At 57.7% G+C, this 19475-nt stretch overlaps 1 protein-coding gene across 1 annotated transcript in view; it reads right to left on the reverse strand.

Moving 5' to 3' along the window:
* Window positions 1–2031: 2031 nt before the first annotated feature.
* AGAP3 (ArfGAP with GTPase domain, ankyrin repeat and PH domain 3) overlaps window positions 2032–19475 on the reverse strand; it is a 68096-nt gene continuing 50652 nt past the window's right edge. Inside the window, exons 10-17 of the mRNA XM_011984337.1 lie at window positions 13699–13867; window positions 8139–8309; window positions 6326–6463; window positions 4389–4543; window positions 4193–4283; window positions 3825–4047; window positions 2867–3122; window positions 2032–2726 (exon numbers count right to left, since the gene is read on the reverse strand). Coding sequence (XP_011839727.1) covers window positions 2520–2726; window positions 2867–3122; window positions 3825–4047; window positions 4193–4283; window positions 4389–4543; window positions 6326–6463; window positions 8139–8309; window positions 13699–13867 — 1410 coding nt within the window. The 3' untranslated portion in view covers window positions 2032–2519. The remainder of the gene's footprint in view (window positions 2727–2866; window positions 3123–3824; window positions 4048–4192; window positions 4284–4388; window positions 4544–6325; window positions 6464–8138; window positions 8310–13698; window positions 13868–19475) is intronic.

The raw sequence follows: 19475 nt of genomic DNA on the forward strand, positions 1-19475 counted from the left end.
TTCGTGATCCGCCCACCTCGGCCTCCCAGAGTGCTGGGATTACAGGCATGAGCCAACACACCTGGCCGTGGTTAGATCTTTTTAGGAGATAAGCCAGGCAGAGGTTGAGGATCACGGGAGCCATTGTCATTCTGGCAGAGCTGGAGCAGAGTTTCTGTGGCCATGCGTCCCCTGTGGTGGCAGGCAAGAGAGCACCTGGGCAGGAAGCCCACAGATGAGAAGCAGCTCAAACCAAGGCCCCAACCTGCAGGGGTTTTCTGGCTCTACCTATGAAGCCTCCTAACCTGTTCAAAGCAGTATTCAACCAGCCCAAGCAGCTTGTTTTCCATAGGGAATCTGGAGGTGACTATTGCTAGTATTTGGAGCCCAGGCACCTACTCCTACACATAACCCACAGCCCTGTCTCTATTTTGCCCTATCTATATGTAAGGTTTGCATCAGCCTTGCAAAAGGGGCTGTGGGCTGAGAAAATAAAGCCTGGCTTCCTCTCTGAAGAGTGTTACTTGCCTATTTACCTGCACAACACACCAGCCCACCACACCCAACATATGCTCATGGTGTTTTAGAAAGGGCCTATGTCAGGTCTGTGGGATTTTTTTTTCCCCCTGAGGTGGAGTCTTGCTCTGTCACCCAAGCTGAAGTGCAGTGGCGCGATCTCGGCTCACTGCAACCTACGTCTCCTGGGTTCAAGCAATTCTCCTGCCTCAGCCTCCTGAGTAGCTGGGATTACAGGCGCCCACCATTACGCCTGGCTAATTTTTGTATTTTTAGTAGAGACAGAGTTTCACCATGTTGGCCAGGCTGGTCTCAAACTCCTGACCTCGTGATCTGCCCACCTCGGCCTCCCAAAGTGCTGGAATTATAGGTGTGAGCCACTGCACCTGGTCTGTGGGAAATTTTTTTAAAAAAAGAGAAGACAAGGGCTACCAGCAACGTGGGTCCAGGAATGGGACAGCAACAGACTCCTCAGAGGGCCAAGACTCTAACTCAACAAGTTCTCATCCTTTCAGAACCAGCAGGGAGAAGCACTTCCCCCAGGTCTTCCTTCTGGACTAAGGGATTCAGTCAGAAGGAAAAGCAGGAACTCTGGATTCTGCCCCCAGCTTGGCTTGGCAAGATGGTGGGAGTTAGGGCAGCTATTCTGGTGTTAACCACCTACCTCCTCCCCTTTCCTCACAAGCAAAGCCCAGGCACAAGTCAGTCTATGTTGTAACACAGCTATCTGGAGAGAAGTGCTGCCACTTATCCTGCGGCACCTTCAGTTCTTCTCCTGGGTACTGACTCAAGTATCTCCCTGTACATCCTGCTGTATGGCCATTCCCAGACTTGTAGGAAAGGGGCAATGCTTACGCCCTCTCTCTGGGTGCATTCTGGCCAGTACAGGGTGTGGCAACAAGCTTTCTACATAGACTATTGATGACCAATGAAGAGAGCAGCTGGAAAAGCTACCTGATGGCTGGGCATGCTGGCTCACGCCTGTAATCCCAGTACTTTGGGAGGCCGAGGCAGGAGGATCACCCGAGGTCAGGAGTTCAAGACCAGCCTGGCTAACATGGCAAAAACCCCTCTCTACTAAAAATACAAAAATAAGCTGGGTGTGGTGGTAGGCGCCTGTAATCCCAGCTACTTGGGAGACTGAGGCAGGAGAATCGCTTGAACTCGGGAGAATGAGGTTGCAGTGAGCCGAGATCGTGCCACTGCACCTTAGCCTGGGTGACAGGGCGAAGCTCTGTCTCAAAAAAAAAAAAAAAAAAAAAAAAGCTGTCTGAAGGTTGGGGAGGCAGCACCCAGTAGGAAGCAAAGAGCTTTGTGTCTTCTCATCAGGGGCCTTGTGCTGTGCTGCTGAAAACTCAACCACACCCTACCAAGGGAAGGCCGAAAGAAAGCAATGCACACAGACCACCTAGGACCCAGCCAAACAGAGGGAAGAAAATCTCAGAACACGGTAAACAATAAGAAGAAAAGGACAAGGAGAGAGCAGAGCTGAGGGGCGCGCTTGGGAGGGCAGCAACATAAAAGGGGGAAACAAGACCACGCACACAATCTGGTTTATTGGCTCATCATACACACACACATCAAGTATGTACACAAACATAAATATTCCAATGTACAAAGTTTACATGGGACTCACAGATCACCCCTCGTCTCTTTCATCCAGCACCCCCAAACTGGGCCGTCCTCCTATTTCAGGATGAAGGCGTGTGAGGGGCTGGCACTAGGAGGCAGGGATCTGGAGGAGGGAGAGGTCCTGCTCCCCTCTCCTCACAGGCACCTCCGAAGGGTCCTGTCCCTTTTCAATGGCACCTTAGGGCAGAGGGCTAAATCCCTCATCCCTCTCTGCTGCAGCTCAAATCCCCAACTCTCCTTGATCCCTTTGACTCTCCTCCCTAATTTCCTCTGCTTCGTCCTCTCGGCATGTCCCTGCTTGTCCATCTCTGTGTCTGTTCCCACAGTGCCTGCAAGGAGGATGGTCTTCGGGCCATGGAGTCCTTCTGGCCCCTCTGCCCTCTTCCTGGGCCTTATAGGAGGCTAGGACTACGGTGAAGCTCAGCAGAGGGGTTGGTGCCATTGGCAGGCTCTCTGTTGGGGGTAGGCACTAAGCCACAGCCCTCCCCAGGGCAGCCATGCTGGATCAAGATGTCTGCACACTCCTGGCTGCCGGCCCGGCGAGCATAGGCCAGTGGAGTCAGGCCCCGGGCATCCCGGCTCCTCACGTCCACCCCGTACTGTAGGAGAAAACACATGTTCACAGTTGGCATGACATGGGAGGAGACAGATTGGTTGTAGGGGAGGAAAGAAGAGGTGGCTTTCAAAGAATAAGGCTAAGAAGAGTGTGGTCAGGGCAGGCTAGAGACACGTGACTCACCCAGATGAGCAGCTGTGTGAAGACAACATTGGCCATGGCGCTGGAGAGATGTAGAGCTGTCCGCCCATCCCCGTCCCCATAGGTCTCATTCACCTCCTCCTTGGAGCCATGTGCCAGGAGCATCACCAACAGCCGCAGGTCATCTTCCACCACGGCCCGGAGCAGCTGCTGCCCCAGCGGCACATCTGAGCTTGGCAGTGGGGCCAGGAAGAGCTTCTGTTCATACTTGGCCCGTATCCAGCGTTCCTTCTCCTCTCTGCAACCACAGGCCCATCAGGGCATGAGCCAAGGAAGGACACCAAGCAACGGGTGGGGCCAACAAGGTGGGCAGGAAAGAAAGCAAGCACCAGGGGGAAGAAGGAAGAAACAGAGAAGATGAGACGGAGCAGAAAGGGAGGAGGGAAGCCCTGGAAACACCAGGCACACAGAGGGGCAGTGGGTAATGGAAAGGGGGGTGGGAGAAGCTGAAAGGAAGGGACACAGAAGGGAGGCCCCCTGGGGACAGTGGGGATGTGGGGGCTGAGAGGGCAGGAAGATTCCAGGCAGGCCCGTGTTGCAGCTTATCTGGCCGTCTGAACTCTCTTGGATTGGCAGTGCTGGAACAAAGCGGGTGGGGGCCTGCACTGGGGGGCCATGCACTCCCCTATCTCCCACCCATTCTCCCCATCTCAGAGCTCCAGAGTGGGCGCTCTGCACCACACCATGATAGGGGCCCTGCGCATGCGCCTCCTGCTGGCCCCTGACCTGCTGATAACGCTCAGAAAGGGCCCGTTGTTGTGAGGCGACTGAGTGACAGGCACCAGAGCAGGAGGGGCACCCCCAAGGGGCCAACTGCCAAGCAGAGCAACGGACAGTTTTAACCCTTCTAATACCATCACAGCCACTCCAATCTTCCCCATGCTGGGAGCCCCCAGCGGTTCCCCCATTCCTGGCCAGCTCCAGGGTGCCATCCGCTCACCTGCAGGCGTCAGGTCCTGGCTTGGAGTAGCCACCCAAGGCCCCCTCCCAGACGCTGTTGGCGAGGGCATTGCCCATGGCAGTCATGACAGCCAGCAGCTCAGGCGGCCAGTCATCGAGGTCGAGGGAGCGCACCCGGGACAGGTGAGCCCCCAGGTGTCGGTGGATGCCTGAGCACTCAATGCACATCAGGGCACCCAGGTTCAGGCTGGCCCAGTCTGGATCTAGGCAAGGAGAGGAGAATGATATAGCGACAGCAGGCAGGCCACCAGAGCTTGGGACAACTACAGAAGTCTTCCCTGCCCTCGATGCTTACGAAGCTTTCCCTGGGCTGTCCCCAGCTCCCAGCCCCACCAGCCTTGCACTCACTAGGTGCATCGCAGTCGATACAAAAGCTGTTGCCACGAACGGTGCGGACCGCCTGCACAGCCAGAGCTGTGTTCTGGTTCCCCAGTCGAGTCTGTCGCACAGCAGGAGAGACAAGGGGCGGTTGGTCAGTCATGAGGCCCTTTTCAGTCCCACCCCAGCCAGGTGCTCTGTGTGGGCCCAGTCACTCTGTACCCACCTTGTCCTTGGCACTGCGGCAGCCTTGCAGGCTGGCAAGGATCTGGGCCTGCACACTCTGAACCCACAGCTCCCGCTCCTCCGCCGTTGAGGCCTCGAAGTGCCACGTCTGCCCGGTGAGGGACACCACCACAAATTCAAACGACTCCTCTGCCTCTGTTGGGGGGTGTTCATGCCATCAGGGCTCCTGGCCTGTGTGCACACCCAGGGCATGCTATCGCCACAACGCCACTCACTACCCTGCTCCACTGGCACGTGTCCTCCCCTAGATCCTTCCCCAGCCACAAGGCCACACACTCCAGGACAACTTGCAGGGGGAGGCCAGAGTAAACTTGCAAGACTAGTGTGAGCTCCCAATCCGCCTTCCTAACCACCTGTGGAGCTTAAGTGAAAACAGATGGGGGGGTGCAAGATCTTGGCACCCCTGGCACTGCCAGGAATGGGTGTCAAATCAGAGGGGTGCTTCCCAGAGAAAGAGCTGAGTATCTGGAGAAGGATGCGACGGGGTGCTAGGAGGCAAACACTGGGAGAGGGTGGGGGAAGGCGGGTGTGGGCACCATCCGTACATGTCAGCTGCAGCCGCCTCATTTTGCAGCTCATTAAACCCAATATTCCTGACGGCGTCAGCGTGGGGCTCATGGGAGCTGGGCCCCTCCCCCACTGCCATGGCATAGACAGGCAGGAAGGGCAAGTGGATGGGGGAGAGGAGAAGAGGTTTTCTCTCGGACCTGGAGTATGTGAGCAAATAGGGGCCTGAGGGCATCTGTAGTGACAAGCACTGAGGGCTGGACTGTGATCCCAAGCAATGTGGTGAAGCTCTTCCAAGCTCTGCTCCCCCAGGCCCCAGAAGACAGCCGCATGAATCTCACTCCCAATGGTCACCGCCCCATGGGTGAACAATTCCTAACAAGCAGTGTGACTGTGTCCTGGGGGCTGGGAAGACAGCACAGGTGCCTATGGTAAGGCCCCAGGGTGAACTCCAGTTCTGCCAAGGCCATCCCTGCTTGTAAGTCCTCACTGCATCTTGGCCCCAGGCAACCTCACCTCAGTGACCCCGACATCCCCTGGAATTTCTCCTCTGCTGGGCCCTTGCTCTCAGGGACTGTTAGCAGAACTGCCTTCCCACAGAAATAGAACCGGCACCTCCTTCCTCAGGCACCACCACTGCGCCTCACCTTGCTTTTGACCACAGCCTTTGAACTACAAGATCTCCATGATCATTTGTGGGGCTCGGTCTGCCGGACCAGAAGGGAGCCCCCATGCTGTAAGTACTAAGCATCACTGTCGCAGGTTGGCTAGGCGTCTCTGCTCCCCTGACCCATACCTCTACCCTGACGATTAGAGTAGAAGTGAGAAATTATGAGTCTATAGAAGTGTTAAACTTATTTGGGAGCAAAGAAACTCCAATCACCAAGAAGAGGCAGGTTTTGAAGATACTTTGGGGAAAATCTGAGGAGCAGCAGTATAATCGATAGAGGAAGAGAAAGGTCCTATGGAAGAAGGCTTCAGGACCTGGAATTCCTTAGCCTAAGGAAAACTAAGGAGAGACTCAGTCAATCTGTACACATGTATTAAGCACCCAGTAAATACCCAGCACTTATTAAACTCAGGATGACACAAGAGACAGAAAACACAGGTCCTGCCCGAACATCTTAAAGGAGCTATTGATGTAGCCGTCTGCTGTCGTTTACCTTCTTTAAGAATAAATGAAGTAAGCCCACATTTCAACAGAAAGGGTTTCAGTTAGCAGAAGAACTTTTCTAAGATACCAGGTCTAGATTACCAAAAGAAGTTGTAGAACTACTTTGATTAGCAACTACTAGAAAGTGCTTAATCCATTGAATACAAAAAAAAAAATATAAGTGTTACTTTTAGGGTACTATCCCCAAGTCCCACTGCCCACCTCCTGTGCCCGGTTTCCCTCTGGGTCCCCCTAACCTTCAGCAGCACTGCTGGGGCCGTCTGGTCGGGGGGTCCCGGTGCTCTTTTTCCTCCGGTGCTTCTTCCGGTTGGAGTGGGGAGATGGGGGAGGATCCAGCTTGGGGCTGGAACTGAGTACCTCAGCTGGGCCACTGGCTGGTGAGGGGAGAGTTGGAGAAGTGTGGGAAGAAGGGAGGCAGAGGAGGGGAGGGGCGCAGGGCACTAGGAGGAGGAGAGGACCAGTCCTGCCAACTGTAGCTGGGCCACACTCAGGAGAGCCAGACGGACACCTCTCTCTAGGTGAGGTCTGCCTGGGCTTCCCAGTCCCAAAGCTCCCCAGCCTTGGAGGAGGCAAATGTGGAGAGAGAGAGTAGGAAACTTAGGCAGAACAGGATGGAGGCAAAGGGAGGAAGCTGCCTCTGCAGCCTGGAGGGGTGGAAGGCAGCCCAGGGAACTCACGGGGAGCTGAAGCCCCAGCAGCTCCGCACCAAATTTATCCTCAATCACACTCCCCGCTCCTCACAATTAATAGCAGAATTAGAAACAATCAGGGAGCTGCCTAATTACTGTCAATTAGAGCGCGCTAATCAAGCTCCATCTCCCACACCCCGCCCGGCGCTCACCACTAAATGTCAAACTTCATTAGAGGCAGACACGCTCCCTCCCTCCCTGCCTTCCTCCTTCCAGACTCAACAGAGGGCCCTCATGCAGGCCAGCACAGGCCACTGGACCGGTGACCCAAGGGAAGGGCCCCTGGCTCCCCTTCTCATGCGCTCCAAGCTCACTTCCCCCAGGGGTGGGCTGGGCGTGGAACAAGAGGTGGGGCAGATCCCTGTGCTGGCACCGCCCAGCTCCTCCCTCAGCCCACGCTCCTGAGGCCATGGCAGCTCAGAGGCTGGGCCTCAGGGCTCCTACTGTGAAGACTCAAGGAAGGCCTTTGGGAAGCCAATTAGGGAAAGCACCCTTGGCTGGGGTGACAGTGGGGAACCCTGGGTCTTCCTGTCATTACACTCAGGACAAGGGCATGGAAAGGGCAAGGGACAGGAGAGCTGGCTCCATGCCCTTTTGAGCCTTCAGAACTGCTGATGGGGTCTGTGGTCAATGGTGAAAGTAAGAAGTAGGGTCAAAAGAAGACAAGCAGAGAGAGAAAGAGAACAGACAAAGGGGCAAACGGAAGGGCCCTCGAAGCAGGTGGAAGGGGCAGACGGGAGAGACGCTGGAGTCACCAACCCACCTAGGATGGGTGGAGGCCTATCTGAGGGGGGCAGCACAGGTCAGGTGGAAAATGACCTTTCAGGACAACTCCACAGGGACCCCCCCTCCACTCCACAGTAGCGGGTAAGATGCTGCTGCCTTCGGAATGTGGCACACACGGCTTAGAGCGCCCAGCCTCCGACCTCCCTACTCAGCCGCTTCCCTGTCCCCCTGCCGAGAGGCTGATGAGCTAACTGCGCGGGGGGCTGCGGGGGGCTGATGGGGATGCGGGAGCCGCCACCAGCGCCGCCTGGGGACGAAGGGGAGGAGGAGCTGCAGAGGGCGGGCCTCTAGTGCTGGCCCTAGGCAGGGCTGCAGGCGATGGGGTCTCTGGGGAAAAGGGCTCCACGTGGAGGCTGGAGAAGGAACAGTGCCCCTACTCTGCTTCCAAGACAACATCAGTACTAGCCCCGAAGCAAGGTCTCTCTGACAAGCCCTGGAGGGCCCAGCTGGGCCCCACCCCTTGGCCTGGACACTGTCCCACTGCAGCCTCCCAAGCAAAGAATGCTGCCCGGTTCCCCTCCTCTCTGTCACTGGGGCCCCAGAAAAGGTGGGAAGCAGCAGAGCCACCACTCACCAGGGTGCTGCATGCCTGGGGGCAGGGAAGTGGTGGCCTCACTCCACTGGTCGGCGCTGGAAACGGAGCAGGAGCGCTGGTGCAGCCCCTCAGGGCGCGGGCCAGCCCAGGCCGAGCTGCTGAGGGGGCGCTCAGAGTGCAGGGATGCGCTGCTGGCCGAGTGGGGGGCACCTGGGGGTGGGAAGGGTCAGACTGGGAAGGGAGGCCGGGCCGGGGAGAATGCTCAAATATACTATCCTAAAAATAGGGCTGCAGGGCAGAGCTGGAGAAATTCCAGCAGGGCACGGGTTCATCAGGTGGCAGGCCAGCTTCTGGGAGAGCCAGGGGCCGCGCAGGGGCCCTGTGTGCCTTAGGAAGCAGCCTGTCCCCAGACCTTCATGCCCTCCTCCCTCCATGAGCAGAAAGGCCTACAGCTCTGTCCCCTCACTGTGATCTGGGAGTAGGGAGAGGTCTCTGCATCAGAGATCTCCCAGCTTGTGGAGCTGGGTGGTGCTGACGCCCATCTCTGCAGCGTTCCTTGTGGGGCTCCTCCTGGCTTGGGCCCCTGCACCTTCCATTCTAGTCCACATATGCCATTTGCTTTGCCTCAGCTTTACCGCCATTCTGACGAGAAATAACTGTATCAAATTCAAGTAATTATGTCTAATTAGTATTAGTAATTATCCTGTTGGGCTGGAGAAAATTAATCTTTCATTTCCCATCAGGGAAGAATGGCAGAGCCAGGGGGAATCAAAGGCTCTAGGAAAGCCAAGGCTGGGGCAGGCGCGGCCGGCAGTGGAGGACAGAGAGCGGCAGGATTCTTCCACCTCACTCCCTGCCTGAGCCCCTGCTGGAGAGATTCTGGGAACAGCCATGGGGCCTCAGAGGCCTGTGACACTTGAAGGTCTGAGTTGGAACACCAAGAACCTAAGCTTCCTTCCCCTTCTTCAGTCCACCCAAGACTGAGACCAGAAGGAAATGGCCCTAGGAGGTCTAAGAACAGGGGGGCCAAACCTGGGGTGCTTGAACCTTGAAGCCGAGGAGGCAGCCAGGTGCTGGACGTTAGTGAGAAAGCAGAGAAGGGGCTCGGAGCTGGCCAAAGCTGGAGACAGCAGGCAGAGGCCCAGCCAGGGGAAGGGCAGGCACCAGGCCTCACACCAGCCCTGCAGGCGGTGGGACTGAGGGGAAGCCTATGGGGAGGCGGCACCGGGCTGCAGCAGCTGGAAGGGAAAGGAACGGCCCAACATGTCACTGCTCTGCCACTGGGATGACGCCTGAAGGCAGGGAGCAAGTTTTATGTTCCTCTTGTATTTGTCACAACACCCCAAACACGACCAGACACATAGTAAGTACTTAGTCATATACGTGCAGCACTGAGGCTACAGGCCGGTCTCCATCTCCAGGCCCAGAAGGAACACACAGATGCTGCCTCTTCAGAATCCTGCCCACCTCTCCTCCTCCGCCCTCACAGGTCCCGCCTCAGGAAACCTTCCGGGGTGCACACTCGGTCCCTCATTTCTCAGACACCTTGCTTCTCCTCACGCCTGCTTTCATGGCCTTCCAGGTTCCAAATCGTATTCCCCCTCATCCCTAGCCCCATCCAAAGACATCACAGGCCCAACTTCCTCCTCAAGCCCCCAGCCCAAAACCCTGAGGGAGGGAAAGTGCTTTCCCTTTCCTTTGTTAATTCTCCCCTCATTACGCCTGCAACCCCACAATCAGTGTGCACTGTAATTGTCGAATTTGATGCTAATGATTAATGAATTAAACATGGAGCCATCAATTAGTCCTCGGAGGATAATTCTGCATAAAGCAGCGGATAATGTAATTACAGTAACAAAGATAATGAGATGTTAACATCGCCCGGTGAGCGAGAGACATGTGTGAGTGTGCATGAGGGTCGGTGTCGGTGTCGGCACGCGGCAGCGGGACGCGGGCTGGGTGGGCACCGTCCGCCAGCTCCTGCGTGTGGGCGCTGTCATTACAGGAGCACGAGCACGGGGCTGCCTCCTCCATGCCACTGCCGCTCCCAGGTGAGGGATGTCAGGGACAGGAACGGGACAGGACAGCATCTTCTCGTGTCCCTCACTCTAGGGAGACAGCCCAGCTGTCCTCTGGCTCCCTGCCATCAAGGAAAGGGACTCACTTGGGCCTGCTCCTCATTTTTGGAATGATAAGAGAAACCTCAAGCTGACCAAAGGGGCTCCTGGGGGCCGGTGCCAGAGGGCTCCCTGCAGCTCTGTCCCGCTCTCCGGGAAGAGCACTGAAGACGGCCTGCGACCTGCCATCAGACCAGTGCAACCCCACAGCAGGCTCAAGGTCCCCCACTGGCATAGCCCCATGATGGGGAGTGGCTGGCTTTCTCCCCCTTGGCCTCCTTCCTTCCCTCCATCCACCTCACAGGCTTCCTTTCTGAGCTCAGGATGGCTTGGAGGAAAGAACATGGCTCTTCAAGTCAGACACAATTAGGCTGAACCCTAGGTCTCCCACTTACTGTGGAATTGACAGACAAGTTTGTTAGCTGTGCCAAGCCTCTGTTTCCTCATTAAAATGGGGACAATAATGTCCACTTCAGAGCTGCTGTGGACCTGGGGCCTGATGCACAGACATCCACTGTGTATGGCACATCTCAGTTGTGTCAGGCCCCTCCCCGGCCACTCCCCTGCCTTCAGCCCGGTCCATGGCGGTTCTGCGAGAGCGGGCCCAGCACACCTGTTTCAGGAGCCTTGCCTCCAACAAGGAGCACACCTGGAGGCATCATGGCGCCTTCCTTCCCTCTAACCTGGGCTTTCTCAGCGGAGTCCCATCAGCACTTTGAGTGAGACAATTCTTTATTGTTTGGGGTCTCCCCCATCCATTCCAGGGGACTTCGTATCCCCAGCCACCTGTCCACTAACTCTGTCACATCCTCCCCTCACTGTGACAAGCACAGGCCCTCTAGGGAGGTGACTCACGCAGCTGCAGACCTGTGCTACCAGGCGCTGACTGCTGGGACAGGGCACAGGAATGGCCCCAGCCTGGCAGGGTTTGGGGCAGCTGTTCCTGAGCCCAGGAACATGAGATACGATGGTCTAGGACAACGTCGGGGATACTGAAGTCTGGGGGAAAGCAGTCGGGAGTCAGCGGCTCTGGAAGTGAGGGAAACGAGTGTGGAAGGACGGACCCTGGAAGAGCACGGGGCCTGGGGGCCCGAAGGAGGAGGAATGAAGCGGCACTAGGAAGGGAGTTCCTTGGGACAGGAGGCCTTTCGCCTGAGCCAGCACTATCAGTTGAAAAGGCAAGAACACGACAGCTCTTCACTGGAGTCTCCTGCCTCCAGCTCCTGTCTAAATTCAGTCCTCTCTGAGCAGAGATCCCACCTCTCACTCAGGCCTGAGAATATGCACCAGCTTGACCCCAGACAGCTCCATCCCCTTCTGCCTCTCCCATCTCCACATGTCAACCTTGGCTGAGATGCCGGCCATGCACCCAGAGGCACTGCCCCCACCCGTCGCCTGCCTCGGATCCGGATGCAGAGATGGGCCTAGAACCACCAGCACCACTGCCCAAACATGACACCACCTGGCCCCATCTGACATCAGATCAACTGCTGCTCTAGACATTTGCTGCCACCTCAATTAACTCCACTAGGGCTGCATTAGGGCACATGTCTTTGGCTGAGGTGACCTTGAAGTGTGATGCTGGCCAGCACCCTGTGCCCAGGCTGAGAAGCAGCCAAACCCAGAATGCCTGCCTGCCTGGGCTCCGTAGCAGCCACCCGTGTGGGCGCTGTCATTACAGGAGCACGAGCACGGGGCTGCCTCCTCCATGCCACTGCCGCTCCCAGGTGAGGGATGTCAGGGACAGGAACGGGACAGGACAGCATCTTCTCATGTCCCTCACTCTAGGGAGACAGCCCAGCTGTCCTCTGGCTCCCTGCCATCAAGGAAAGGGACTCACTTGGGCCTGCTCCTCATTTTTGGAATGATAAGAGAAACCTCAAGCTGACCAAAGGGGCTCCTGGGGGCCGGTGCCAGAGGGCTCCCTGCAGCTCTGTCCCGCTCTCCGGGAAGAGCACTGAAGACGGCCTGCGACCTGCCATCAGACCAGTGCAACCCCACAGCAGGCTCAAGGTCCCCCACTGGCATAGCCCCATGATGGGGAGTGGCTGGCTTTCTCCCCCTTGGCCTCCTTCCTTCCCTCCATCCACCTCACAGGCTTCCTTTCTGAGCTCAGGATGGCTTGGAGGAAAGAACATGGCTCTTCAAGTCAGACACAATTAGGCTGAACCCTAGGTCTCCCACTTACTGTGGAATTGACAGACAAGTTTGTTAGCTGTGCCAAGCCTCTGTTTCCTCATTAAAATGGGGACAATAATGTCCACTTCAGAGCTGCTGTGGACCTGGGGCCTGATGCACAGACATCCACTGTGTATGGCACATCTCAGTTGTGTCAGGCCCCTCCCCGGCCACTCCCCTGCCTTCAGCCCGGTCCATGGCGGTTCTGCGAGAGCGGGCCCAGCACACCTGTTTCAGGAGCCTTGCCTCCAACAAGGAGCACACCTGGAGGCATCATGGCGCCTTCCTTCCCTCTAACCTGGGCTTTCTCAGCGGAGTCCCATCAGCACTTTGAGTGAGACAATTCTTTATTGTTTGGGGTCTCCCCCATCCATTCCAGGGGACTTCGTATCCCCAGCCACCTGTCCACTAACTCTGTCACATCCTCCCCTCACTGTGACAAGCACAGGCCCTCTAGGGAGGTGACTCACGCAGCTGCAGACCTGTGCTACCAGGCGCTGACTGCTGGGACAGGGCACAGGAATGGCCCCAGCCTGGCAGGGTTTGGGGCAGCTGTTCCTGAGCCCAGGAACATGAGATACGATGGTCTAGGACAACGTCGGGGATACTGAAGTCTGGGGGAAAGCAGTCGGGAGTCAGCGGCTCTGGAAGTGAGGGAAACGAGTGTGGAAGGACGGACCCTGGAAGAGCACGGGGCCTGGGGGCCCGAAGGAGGAGGAATGAAGCGGCACTAGGAAGGGAGTTCCTTGGGACAGGAGGCCTTTCGCCTGAGCCAGCACTATCAGTTGAAAAGGCAAGAACACGACAGCTCTTCACTGGAGTCTCCTGCCTCCAGCTCCTGTCTAAATTCAGTCCTCTCTGAGCAGAGATCCCACCTCTCACTCAGGCCTGAGAATATGCACCAGCTTGACCCCAGACAGCTCCATCCCCTTCTGCCTCTCCCATCTCCACATGTCAACCTTGGCTGAGATGCCGGCCATGCACCCAGAGGCACTGCCCCCACCCGTCGCCTGCCTCGGATCCGGATGCAGAGATGGGCCTAGAACCACCAGCACCACTGCCCAAACATGACACCACCTGGCCCCATCTGACATCAGATCAACTGCTGCTCTAGACATTTGCTGCCACCTCAATTAACTCCACTAGGGCTGCATTAGGGCACATGTCTTTGGCTGAGGTGACCTTGAAGTGTGATGCTGGCCAGCACCCTGTGCCCAGGCTGAGAAGCAGCCAAACCCAGAATGCCTGCCTGCCTGGGCTCCGTAGCAGCCACCCCACAGACCCCGCCTCAGCGGCCGCCTCACCTGTGCCCCCACCCAGCTGTGTGTTACACCGCTCCACGGACAGCCCATTGGCACGGGGGCTGGTGCCCGGGGCTGTGGCAGGTGTGGCTCGGGGCAGGCGCTTCCCTGGCACTTTCACCGTTGTCCGCAGCAGGTCAATCTCCTTGCCGTGGATGTTCTGCATGTAATCCTAAGGCCGGGGGGGGACAGATGAAGACGGGTTAGCAGCAGTCACTCCGGCACTGAGCCTCGCAGCTCCTAGGTCTCTCCCTGCTGTGGGAGGGAGGGAAGGCTCCAATCTTGAAAACAGGATTCTAAGCCACAGAATGTCTCTGAGTCTGGATTACACCCCGATCTCCACGGTGCTCACAGTAGCTCTAGGGGGACTCTGCCAGGAGGGAGCTAGAGTTGGGGGTGGCTAAGCACCTGGAGCTAAGCGCTGAGGCTCAGGCCTCAGGAACAACGGCTTCGGAGGCAACAGCACAAAGCAGGCCGAGTGTTGGGCCATGCTGGGATTTAGGGAGAGCCCCTGGCTGAGGAGGGGACTGGAGAGACTCGGGGACATGGATGACAGGGGGCCACCAAGCACTGCAGCCCTCACCTGGGCATTAAGAAACTTCTAAAGCCTAGCATAGTCCCAGCCCTTAGGACAGTGTCTGATAATCAACACGTGTCGCACAGTTTAAAGGGAAGCCCCTGATTCTTTCTGCTGGGCTTTGGAATACAGCAACAGGTGGTTTCACAGGCCCCACTGATTCCCTGGCGGCCGCCACTGTCATCGCCGCCATGCCATCTGCCTGTCGCGTGCAGGGTATTTACCATCCTACATCAGTGTATTTATACATTCCACGTATGACCTCGTGCAGTCTTCACTACCTGAGGGAGGTAGGGCCTGTTTTGTAGATGAAGGAACTGAGGCTTAGAAAGGTTTATCTGCCCAGGAACACACAATTAAACGGTAGCAGAGTCAGATTCAAGCCCAGCTTTTTCAGATTCCCAAGCCTGTGCCCTGTACACAGGCTTCCTCCAGCCTGTCCTGGGCTCGGGACTCACCCTGCCTTCAAGTCAGGGCCCCGGAGATGGGGGACCACTGTGTGCTTGGACTCCCCCCACCATTTAGGGAGCACCATGGCCGAGTGCAGGGAGGGAGGGTGGCGGCCTGCAGCTTCCTGGCCTGGAGCCCCCACTGGGCCTCCTGCTTCCAGCCCCTCCTCCAGAGGCTTCCCTTTAAACTGTTCGACAAGTGCTTATCATCAGACACTGTCCCAAGGGCTGTCCCAGCCTGTTGCCTCCTGCTTCCGGGTCCCTGTCACTGTCCCTGAGCTCCGCGGCAATTCCTAGCTAATGCCCTTGGTAAAGTGGCACGAATTCGTCTCCATGGGTCTATGCCCCTTCCTGAGAGAAGAACCTGGCTGGTGGTACCAGATTTAACTTCTGACGGAATGACACTGATTGGACATAAATCTGCTCCTCCTTTCCCCTCCGTGAGCGCCTCCGGAATGTCTGCACCTGAGGGCGGTCGTGTGAGTCTTCCCAGACACGGTCCTCCCACGCTGAGGAGCCCGGCCTTCACCTTTACCGCTCCGGCCATCAGACGGCTTTCCCCCGAGGCCGGCTCTACCTTCTCACCCCGTTAGCTCCAGGGAAAACCCACACTGTTCTCTGCTGGAACGAGCCCAGGGGGCCTGCTGCCTGGGAAGCAGTGGAAGGGCAGGAAGTCTCACCAGGGCTCCCTCTGGGAGGAATGAGGACAGCAAGTCGACAAGGAGTCACCTGGTCCCTGGTCACTAAGAGAAGGTGAGGAGGCTACCACCTAGATGGAGGAAAGAGGCGCCAAACACCAGCCTCCACCTGCACTTCTGTGGCTGGGCTGGACGTCACCCACGGCTCCGTGTCATCAGGGGAATGGTGGAAAGGCCTGGCGTCAGCACGCGGCCTCCCTGCCCAGGTCCAGCCCTGTGGGTCTGGCCAAGCTTGCAGTCGCCTTCATTCTCAAGGTGGCTATGGCATCTTCCCAGGCAGACAGCTCTTCAGGAATAGGACCAGGGAGTAACCAACCACAGCAGAAGAGCCACGCCTAGAAGGTGTGTTCAGGAAGGAGCCCCCACTCCCTGCCACTGCTGCTCCTGGCAGCCCTGGGCTTACCTGTGCCCTCCAGCCACCCCAGTCCTCTGTAAGGGACAGTACTAAGTGCCTGGCCCCAAGCACACGTGCTAAAGTCTTGTTCGTTGTCCCAGAACCACAGAACGACACAACCGAGGAATCAGTGAGCAGCCTCCCGCCCAGGCAGGATCTCTTTTAACAACCGCTCGGCCCACACTTGGCGGAGCAGCACTTTGCCCACAGCTTGGGGCCTTGCCAAGGTGGCTGGGAAGGAAGCAGACCCAGGAACCCCTCCTGCCCTCCCAGCGTACCTCCATCCATCCTTCTCCAGCACACTGGGCTGCACGCCACTGGCCCCACTGGCCCTCTGTCTTGCTTTCAGCCCAGTGTCGACTAAATGACTTCACTGCCTCAACGGCTCTCGACTTGCATCCCCCAGATTCAGCTTCCCGCCCCTGGTCCCCGTCAGCAGTCCCTGTACACAATCACATCTTACATCGGCTACTACAGACAACAGTCAACAGCTGGCTGGGCCAAAGGCACAGCTGCACTCCCTCCTTAGGGGAGGGGCTTGGGCTGCTCTAGTTCACAAGGAGGTCACAGAAGCTGCAACAGTTTTCAGGCCCCACGACAGCCGTGGGATGCCCAGGCTGGGACATGGCAGGAAAAGCTGACCCCACGCCAAGAAGAAGAGTTGCACAGGTGGACTCCGTTCGGAGCTAAGGTCCAGAAACTGGTCTCAGGGGAAAGGATGGCTCAACTTCAGCATCTCTGATGGCACCAGCCAGACACTCCGAATTCCCAGGGCAGGCTGGCGCCCACAGCCCCGGACTCCACACTCCCGTGCCCGGGCAACCCTGGAGCCTGGGCCCAGAGGAGAGCGGAGAGAAGCTTGAGGAGCAGCAGCAGGGATGGGAACCTCAGCCAGGCAGCAGCGTTTCCCTCCGTCAGCAGAACGGGGAGCATGGTGGCAGTGGCGGCTGCTCAGGAGAGCGGTCACCACGGCTGCCTTTATTACCCACCATCAAACAGCAATTTCTTCCCCAGCCTCCTCGCTAATTACCCAGCCAGCGTTCTCATCTCGTTTTATTACTGGAATTAACAACGAGTTCAGAGCGTGGAAAGCTATTAAGATGTGTGATTAAGCCACATTCAATTAGTTTCTACAAACAATTTAATTGATGTTGCAGATAGAATTAACAGAAGGTGATTGTGTGAATGGCTCCGCTGGCTGCAAAATGGGGGAGGCTGTGGCGGGCTCTCTTGGGCCAGGCGAGAATCGGGCGTGGGGCTCAGGGCTGGCCCACGAACTCATCCTCTGTGTGTCCTGTCCCGCCCAGCTCCCATCCATAGGTGAGTTACCAGCCCCAATGCCCTTGGGGCTCAGGGGAGACCCTTGCTGGAGCGGAGAGCCAGGCTCAGCCCAGAGTTCTGTCGGAGCCTCTGGAGTTGCTGGAGCTCCTTCCTGGACATGCTTCCTGCCAGGGTTTAGGGTTTGAAGAGCCCCAGAGAGAAGCGGCTGCTCACAGGTAGGGAGGCAGCCTGCTCACTGCTGGCAACTGAAGAGCACGCTCAGGTTGGAAGAGGGTGGCCAGGGGAGATGGAGGAGGCGAGGCAGCAGCCCCGGAGGGAGGGAAAGTGTAGTGGCGGGGGAGGGTGGCGTGGCACAAAGTGAAGCGGCCTCTGCCAGAGCTCCAGAGAGAGCCGTGAGCACATGGAGCCACGACTGGCCATGCCTCCACTCGTGCTTTTGCACCATGTGTAGCCAAGTATGCTTTGGGGCCTGTGACAGGATCTGGGTGCCAGGACTTCCAGGCCTGGCCTTGCAGGGTGAATTCTAAGAACTCACACAGTGCAACAAGTGTGGCATGGAGGGGCACTCCTGGGGGGCTCAGATGCCCACCCTAGCCCCAGGCAGGCAAACCTGGCTCCCTCCTTACTTGACAACACTCGCCCTGTTATTAACTCTTACATGACTCTCTCAGTCAGCCCCAGAGGCAGGTGCTCTTAGCAAGTGCAGAAAAATCTGGGTAATGCTCACAGCCAAAGTCATAGGTCCAAGTCTTAGCCACCAGCCGGGTGACTCTGAAAAGCCACCAACCCCCGAGCTCTGCTCTCCAGCTGGCTGTGTTCCCTCTACTGAAACCAAAACCCAGCCCAACCCCACAACCCACCCTTTCTTCCACATCCCAAGACACCCTCTGCCACTCCTCTTCATCCTCGCTGCCTCCACTGTTGGCAGAGGGCACAGACAGTGCACCAAGCTAGGGTCACATAAAACAAGAGAGGAGCAGGTAAGAACCTGGCAAAGGGGGAAGGGGAAGGGCAGCTCCACACAGGTGGGGAAACAGACATTACAAACAGGCCCATTCCCAAGCTCCGCCACCGAGATGGGCAGCTGGACATGAGCGAAGGGCACGGCTAAGCTGCCTGGTGGTGTCGGCCGTGAAACACCTTAAGCTGGGACTTAGAAGACTCTGGTGTGGTCTCCTGGCCTCAGCACTCCTACCTGGGACTTCCTGTCTGTGAGTGGCCCTGAAACCCTTGGAGCCTTTCGACAGGGAAATACTGGGGCTCTCCTTGTCTTCTGGCCCTTCCTTTAGCGTAGGGCTCTGTACACAGTAACAAAGCCTGGTGACCACAAGAGTGCCCTTTGGCCTCCTACGATACTTTCTGCCTCTGTCATCAGCGCTCTTCCCAGCAGGCCTGGCGGCCTCTCTCATCGCCTCGCAAGGACTCGCGAGCGGGACAAGGTCTGTGCCCGCGGTGGGGAGCGGGGGGCTCGAGCAGGAGCTCAGGAGCTGGCTGCACCGAATGCGGGTGCTCCCTCCTCCAGTCTCCCAGGTACCAGGCCCTGCCCTGTGGAGTAAGGCATGTTACGAAGGGTGAGGGGCTGACTGGTGGTGTCCCCTGAGCTGACGGGGAGGACCACTGCCTGAGGATGGTCAGATACCCGGAAGCCCGGGAGGGCTAGGCCTTCTCTGCGCGTCTTCTCCGCAGGACTGTCTGGGCAGTGCTCTCGGGCCTGGGTGATGGCCAGGACACAGGGACCCAGCACCTCCCGGGTCAGGCCTTCCTGACATCTTGGGCGGATTTAGAGGCAGGCCCGGGGCTTCTGGTGGGGGCGGGGGGGCACGCACTGTGCTTGAGGGGCTTCACAGGAGAACTCATTAGCCCCACAGTGGGGTGGTGACAGAGATGGATTCCGGTGACAGCTGTGTGCTGGAGCCACGCAGTGAGGGGAGGGGAGGAAAGAAGGGTGGAGGGAGCTGCACAGGGGCCACTCCAGTCACCACAACACCCCCCAGCTGGGACACAGGCCACGCGGCCACCAGACCCTCCTAACCACAGACAAGGCTACCCTCACTCTCATCCCAGGAGAACTGTCTGAGGCTCCAGCCCATTCTCAACAGCCATGGTCCTCCACCATCCCAGGCCTAGGAGCCCACAGCTCCCCACTGGCACTGCCCAGCTTAACACAACTGCTGGGCAACATTGGCACCCCGACTAGAAATTCTGTGGAAGTGGCTGAATCCCCCGCCTTAGACAACTGGAAAGTCTGATATACAGCTGGACTGCCCAGAGGGCGAGGGAGGGCCGGAAAGTCTGATATACAGCTGGACTGCCCAGAGGGCGAGGGAGGGCCGGAAAGTCTGATATACAGCCGGACTGCCCAGAGGGCGAGGGAGGGCCGG

The sequence above is a fragment of the Mandrillus leucophaeus genome, unplaced genomic scaffold, assembly GCF_000951045.1.
Source record: "Mandrillus leucophaeus isolate KB7577 unplaced genomic scaffold, Mleu.le_1.0 Scaffold266, whole genome shotgun sequence".
Taxonomy (NCBI): Eukaryota; Metazoa; Chordata; class Mammalia; order Primates; family Cercopithecidae; genus Mandrillus; species Mandrillus leucophaeus.